This window comes from Nanorana parkeri, unplaced genomic scaffold (assembly GCF_000935625.1).
Source record: "Nanorana parkeri isolate BGI_ZX_2015 unplaced genomic scaffold, ASM93562v1 scaffold1066, whole genome shotgun sequence".
In the NCBI taxonomy this organism is placed as follows: Eukaryota; Metazoa; Chordata; class Amphibia; order Anura; family Dicroglossidae; genus Nanorana; species Nanorana parkeri.
Genome location: NW_017307334.1, coordinates 133,221 through 140,923, shown reverse-complemented (window position 1 = coordinate 140,923; position 7,703 = coordinate 133,221). Strand labels below are relative to the sequence as shown.

The 7,703-nt window shown below is 43.5% G+C and overlaps 1 protein-coding gene across 1 annotated transcript in view; it reads left to right on the top strand.

Moving 5' to 3' along the window:
• The window catches only part of LOC108796146 (ras and EF-hand domain-containing protein-like), a 66,446-nt gene that overhangs the window by 51,605 nt on the left and 7,138 nt on the right, over nt 1-7,703 (top strand). Inside the window, exons 11-12 of the mRNA XM_018567572.1 lie at nt 4,490-4,591; nt 6,456-6,532. Coding sequence (XP_018423074.1) covers nt 4,490-4,591; nt 6,456-6,532 — 179 coding nt within the window. The remainder of the gene's footprint in view (nt 1-4,489; nt 4,592-6,455; nt 6,533-7,703) is intronic.

Below are 7,703 nucleotides of genomic sequence, written 5' to 3'. Positions count from 1 at the left end.
GGAACCCCTCCAAATCAATAGGTCACGAGCTCAGGGGGACACAGTCTGCGCAAAGCCAGCCGACTCCTGAAAGGTGAGCCAGGTAGACCAAGTGTGCACATATACATGTCCAGCTTTGCGCTCCTTGGCCAAAAGGCTCTCCAGGTCCGCGATATGATCTAACTCTACCACCCACTCAACCAGGATGAGGGTCACCGACGTTCGCCAATTGCGTGGGTTGACCGTCCTGGCAGCCGTGAGAAAGTGTCGCAGGAGGCCTCTCTCTGCTGACTTCAGAGACCCAGGTAGCATCGAGAGCAATAGTATCTTAGGGTCATTAGCTATTTCAATACCCGTCACTCTGAGCTAAACCTTCAACACCTCCCGCCAGAACTCCTGGATGAGAAGGCAGCTCCACCAAATATGTGTGATATTTATTTATTTTATTATTTATTACAGGTATTTATATAGTGCCGACAATTTACATAGTTGCACATTCACATCAGTCCCTACCCTCAAAGAGCTTACAATCTAAGGTCCCTATCTCACATGCATACATAGTGGGCCAATTAACCTACCAGCATGTCTTTGGAGTGTGGGAGGAAACAGGAGTACCCGGAGGAAACCCACGCAAGCACAGGGAGAACATTCAAACTCCTTGCAGATAGTGACCTGGCTGGGATTTGAACTGGGGACCCCCAGTTCTGTAAGGCAGAATTGCTAACCACTACGCCACTGTGCTGCCCCAACCTACGGAATTGTTACAGCGCCAGCATGAGTCGGAGACGGCGGGGTAAAGGCGGTGAATCTGGAAACTGGGCATCAGGATTTTCAGATTCTTTTCATGGGCTTTGCTGGCAATGGAGAGGGAATGGGTGAGCGCAAATGATTTCTCCCACTCTGCGTCCGTCACGGGGGCCCCTAGCTCCCGCTCCCACACTGAGGTGTAGGCCGGTACACTGGGGGAGGACGCAGAGGAAAGAATAGAGTAAATAAGGGAAACATAGTGCATCGGGGGTGAGGAGGCTAAGAGGAGGGATTCGAAGGCCGTAGGGGCCTTACTAAAGCAATCCGGAGATGGAAAGGAGGAGATAAAGGAGCGAAACGGCCCCTCCACCAACCAATGTCCGGAAGCCGCACTGACACCAACAGGGTGGTCTCTCAGAGCTGAGATCAGGCGACGATGTTTAGTTCTATTCCATCAGCCCAGCACGGAGCCAGACACCGCTGGGGGGAAAGCCGGGTTTTAGCTTACATTTTTTGTTAGATAGGGACAAGTGTCTGGGTTCCATTTGCTGAGGGTGCAGCAAATCCTGTTTGAAAATCTGTGAACTGGAACCTAGCGGTAAATCCCACCAAAATCTAGGAGGGTGAATCCTGTTTGAAAATTCTGGCCATTTTAGAGCTAATAGACATGGTATTGCCAAGGAAAGCATGGGAATCTGGGCATTGCCATGGTGGTCCATGGCCAAGTATGTACCAATGCACAATGTACCATGTACCAGTGCAAATAAAAAAAAAAAACCTGCTGGACAGCGGGGAGAAGGTCTCTTCAAGGCCAGCATTGAAAATAGTCAAATCATTTAAATAACATGCTTGGAGGATGCCTTAAAGCTATACTTGGTGTTATGAAACAGTACTTTTTTTTTGCTGACAGTCTCAGTAGCAGTGAAGGCTGGCAGGGCATATTTGGCTGTGAAAATATATATATATTTTTTTACAATTAGCTTGGCTTACATACAGTGGCCCCTTATTTTGATCCACTGCAGTAGTTCTAGGTACTTTTAGCAGCTACACATGTTTATCAGACTTTGGCCAGTGGACTGAAAATGGTCAGTGATTCGCTGAGGTTGTCCCTTCCTGATGCAAAATTATCCTTCTGCTGGTGAATTTCTATAAGACTCCCATTAGAGACTACATATGATACAGCAGTGTAAAACTGGCCAGCAACAGGGTAACTATAATGAACGAGACTAGGCCCAAATGTACTAGAGCAGGGGTGCCATTAGGTAGATTGTGATCTACCAGTAGCGCTCAAAGCTCATGCTGGTAGATCATGAAGAGTGTGAATGGCGGCCAGTTTATTCCATTTTGGTATATTTATTTAGCTGTGCACACATGATTACCTATTAGCCTGAGTCTGCTGAGCCAAGCTCCCTGACACCTTTCTGGTGGATACTGGTGGTTGAAGTGCAATGTATTACATCAATTAATATTAGTTTATACAGCCTGTTGCACTGCACTGTTTGCAAAATACAGCAAGGTGAGCCAGGAGAGAGTGGGGAGAGACAGACAGGAGATAGAGCAAGGAGAGACAGCCAGGAATGAGAGAGAGGAGAGACAGTCAGGAGAGAAAACGAGGAATGACAGCCACTAGAGAAAACGAGGAATGACAGCCAGGAGAGAGAGCAGAGACAGCCAGGAGGATGAGCAAGGAGAGACAGCCAGGAAAGAGAGAGAGCAGAGACAGCCAGGAGGATGAGCAAGGAGAGACAGCCAGGAAAGAGAGAGAGCAGAGACAGCCAGGAGGATGAGCAAGGAGAGACAGCCAACAAAGAGAGTGGGGAGAGACAGACAGGAGAGAGAGGAGAGACAGCCAGGAAAGAGAGAGAGGAGAGACAGCCAGGAAAGAGAGAGAGGAGAGACAGCCAGGAAAGAGAGAGGAGAGACAGCCAGGAGAGACAGCCATGAGAGTGAGGAGAGACAGCCAGGAGAGAGAGCGAGGGAGGTTTTTTTTTCGTTGGTAGATCTCATGAAGCTCGTCATTTGAAAAGTAGATCTCAACACAAAAAATTGTGGGCACCCCTGTACTAAAGAGACAAAATACAGGCAGACTTTTTAGTACAAGAGTTCTAGCTAGGTACTTTATACTTATTTGAAAAGTTATCTCCATTCAAACATAAACATTTTGCATTTAGAACTCAGCTCCGGCCTTGCATCCTGCCCCTCACTTTTGTCCCTCCACAATGGAGCACAGGCACCCATGACAAACAACCAAACAAAAAAATTTATATTTAGCTTTTCCAGGTGTCCTCAGCTGGGTTCAATAACTTTCCAGGTCCTTTTAGCCCTATATTATCTTTGGCATTGAGCAAATTCTAAATGCTGTAAAAAGCACCACCATGTAATAAAGTGAGGCCACTTTGCAGCATTCCTCCTGTGCGTCCAAGGCAGAGGGTGGAGCCTTGATGCTCTGGGCTAAAAAAACAACAGGTTGAATGATGCTCATTGAACCCAGAAGAGGAGCGGAGGGCAGGAACCGGAGGAGTTTGTGTTGCAGCCATTAAGCAGGCAGAGGTAAGAGAATACAGCCTACCAGTTAAACATCTGCAGTTACCAGTATTATTATATATTATTATTTTATTATTATTATTATTTTGTCGATAGTCCTAAATCTTAGCCTGTGAAAATGCAGGGCAAGTTATACTGAATTTTATGCACTGCTCTCTCTGGGCCTTGTGCAATTTCAACCACACAGACTTGAATAGGAGAGGAAAGTTGATCAGCACAGAATTATGTGACTGTCAGGGAACCAAGAAACCAGACGGAAATTAAAAGTGAAGGTTAAAAAATAAAGGAGTTTATTGAAAGTGACAAGAAACAAAATAGCAAAACAATAGGTACATCCAAGACGTAGTTAGAGCCAAGCCAGAGGTCAGAAGCCAAAGCAGGTAGTCAGCAGAGCCAAGTCTCGGAACACAGAGATCACTATGAACAAGTACAATAGCTGGAGTCTGGAACCAGGAGATCAGTAGACACAGCCAGGGTCATAAATGGAGCACAGGAACAAGCAGAGAGTATTTGGTAAGTCTAAACAAACGCAAGTGCAGAAACCAAGTGAAAAGACTGATGATTATATAGTGCACTGGAGTCACATCATCACTGAGAGACGAGAAGTTGCCCGGAGTGATCACAGAATGATGATGTTTACGGGTTTGGTCATAAGAGGGCGCCTAGTAGCAACACTCAGTGTCGGGAACACTGCACAGAAGCTGAACCTGCAGCTCAAGTGGTCAAGGAAGGGTAAGAAACCCTGACAGTGTCCAGTGATCGAAGCGAGTGGACTAGTGAGAAGCCTTGCACATGAATATTAGGTGTATTGGATTTGGTATTTGTACAACACACATAAGAAAAGTAGAGTAGATTTTCTTGGATAACAGTTTCAAGTCACTAATTGATTTTAATTGTTGCCTACTAATGTGCTTTAATAATATTACATTTTTCCAAAACCTTCTGAGTTGTGCACACACATGTATAATGTGCACTCTTCATTCAAACCTATGGTGAGTTCTTACTTTGCATAAGCTTGGAGTCGTCGTCCCCCTCCCCCATAGGACTGAATGGAAGGTTTTGGTGCATGTTCAGAAGATTTTGACAAGCAGCTCTGCTGCTTCGTGGATGATATCTCACTAAATGGGGACATTTGAGTATAAGACTGGTGGGGGGCTGTTGTTAAACTTTAAGTTACTTGAGATTTACAGACTACTGTCTTGTCACCTTTTCCAAACAGGCAAATGTTGTTGATGATATTGTTATTCTACTTATTGGCAACAAAGCAGACTGTGACTCAGAAAGAAAGGTGACATTTGAAGATGCAAATAAGGTGGCTCAAGTATGTACATATTTTGCAGTAGCATTATACAGTATATTTTGACTGCCGTTTAATTGTTTAACATACCAGTTTTTGGAATTGAAGGCAAATCTCAGTTCACCATGTATAAAATGTTACTAAAACAAAGAAGACAACTATTGTCTAAATACCAGAGGCATGTGTATTCTTATTTGAATTTTGTGTATTTTTTCCAGATCTGTGCAGTAATCCAGTGTCAAACTTTGCCTCTGTGCAGGATCTTCCTTTATTAAGACCTGCCACTGTGGCTCTTCCTCCTTGTGCAGGGTAACTGGTCTTGCATCTAGTTTTCTTGCAGGCAGTAGACCCGCTGGGTTCCTCCCACAGCTGCAAAACAGGGATGATGTCATCACTTTTTTACAAGGCATTATCTGTGTTTGCAAAGGCATTTGGTACACACAAAGTGAATATATTTAAATAAGTGCCTATCAGGGAATATCCTGTGTAAGAGGAGAATTATTTAAATAACAGCATGTATTTTTTAAAAATGAATCAATATCCAGAATGCTGAGTTTACATAAAATATTTTGGCTGCCGCACCAATTTGCTTTGCTGACTATATTACTTCTTTAGGCCCCATTCACACCTGGCTGCTCTGTGAACACGCGCCAAAGCGCATGTTTTTGTGTGTCCGGCATGCATTCGTGGAAATGCAGCAGAACGCTCCTATGGTGCCATTAATTTCTAATAGCACCCCAAACGCGGCCAGCAAGATGCGAGGTTATGCTCAAACACGGAAGCAAAAAACCTGGAACACGTCTCGCTCAAACTACTATACAAGCCTTTTTGCCGCGTTTGTCACGCGTATATGAACCCACTGAAATCAATGGGCATGCGTGGCAAACGCCATGCGCTGGTGTCAACCCAGCCTAAAGCTGGCCATACAGGTTATCTGCAGATATTCTTTGGTCAGATAGAAAAACTGCAACAGATTCCACCATGTATGCTAAACTGTGTGGATGGAGGAATATCCCACTGGGCCAAGATTCAGTATCTTGCTGGTCGGCCCCACCAAAATACCTGAACAACCTGATTGGATGCAGGCATTTTTCAGGTATTTTGAGAGCCAGTGGGGCCGACTAGCAAGATACTGAAGCTCGGCCCAGTCGAGATTGCTCCATTTACACAGTTTAGCGTAGATGGGGGAATATGTTGCGCTTTTTCATTTGACCATAGAAAATCTGCACATAATCTATAGGTCTATGGCCAGCTTTATATTTGACCTTTTAAAGCATTATGAAGCATCTAAAAAAGTTCTAGTGAGCTGTGAAGTTTTGATTTAAATTTTTAGTTGTAAACTCTTTTTTATATAGTTTTTATGCTTTATCACTTGTTTAAATCTGTTCAAAAGAGGATACAATCATGCTTTCTAGTGTGTGCTTTAGAGCAGCGGTCGCCAATCATTCGGACCTCATGGACCTCATGGACCACTAATTCATAATTTTAAATCCCGCGGACCACTAATATACTCCACCCCCGTGCCTCCCCTTCCCCCACACTGAGCCACTATTACCTGGCTTCTGCCCACTTTTTCTATGCCCCGCAGCCTGCTCAGTCTGGGTACTGGCGAGATGCCCCGCCTCCTGCAGAGCCCGCACTGTACTGAGAGCCGTGCATTCCTTGTGATAGCCGCTGCTTGAGTCAGTGAGAGACAGCCCCGGAGCCTCCGTGCCGCTTTAATGACGGCCCAGCCTGCATGGCATCAGAGGGGCCCGGGGACCACCAAAATTATCTAACTGACCACTGGTTGGCGACCGCTGCTTTAGAGTATTTAACTATAGATAGAGTATTTACTCCACTAAACCTATGTATACATATATAACAAAAACTCTTTTCTTCACATTAGGAATACCAGTTGTTGTTTTCAGAATGCAGTGCACAATCTGGAGTGAATGTTATGGAATCCTTGAGCCAGATAGCAAGGTAAATATCTATCTGATTTAATTTTACCATCACAAAAAAGCTAACAAATTTTCACAACAGATGTATACAAAAGTAAATCAGTGAGCCTAAAAAAGAAAAGAAAAAAAAGTTACCTTTTACTAAACAGCGTGACAGTGAAAAAAACTGCTTCTGTAACAATAATCGTTCTTATATTGGAACAGCTCCTACTTTATAGGGCTAGACCCAATTTTTGGCCTCCATACATATTGGGAACGTGAAATGAGTGTGAATTTGGGTATATACTATATATATTCAGTGTATATTGGTTATCTTTACAATACCCTTATGACTGATTTGCCTACCTAAATATTTTTTTGCATAATTTTACAAAAAAAACAACATAACAACATTTTTTTATACCATACTTGTTTCTGACAGTTACAATATTAAATAGAAGCACGCTGCCATCTTCAGGTTGCAGTGGCATCTGCATTTATTTTCTAAATAAAATTTCAGCCTGCATGTGACCACTATGATTTACTGTAATGCTGATTATTATTATTATTATTATTATTATTATTATTATTATACAGGATTTATATAGCGCCAATAGTTTGCACAGCGCTTTACAATATAAGGAAGACATTACAGTCACAATACAATTTAAGACAAGGTGGTAAGGAGGGCCCTGCCCTGATTAAATTATTAAGAGCCACACTGTTTGGTTTTGGATGGCTGGGGGAGACATGGAGCCACCATTTGACAACAGGGACTGAGCAACTGTGCACAATACTGGTTTTCACTTAGAATGTTAAAGTTCTCATGGCACAAGACATCATGCTTAAGAATGTAAATCGGGAGAAATTGCAAATGCTTTCTGGATACATTTCCAGATTTCTGACAGTATTATGCAGTATGTTTTTTTCTCTGTTCAGTAAATAATCTTTTTGTGAATTAGTTGTAGATTTGGTGTAAACAAGCCCTCAGGGCTGTCTCTATAATAAGGCAGCCTGAGGCTATTGCCACAGGTGGCATCTATTAAGTTCACGTGGAGGGGGCAACAGGCAAAGCAATGTTTACAGGGTGTCTGCTGCCCTGTTTCAGGCCAGAGCATCCCAGGTTGCTAAGATTGGGGGGCGGGGGGGATCACTCTTGTGTGAGGACTATACACTAAGGCTGCAACTAACGACTATTTTTTATAAATGATTAG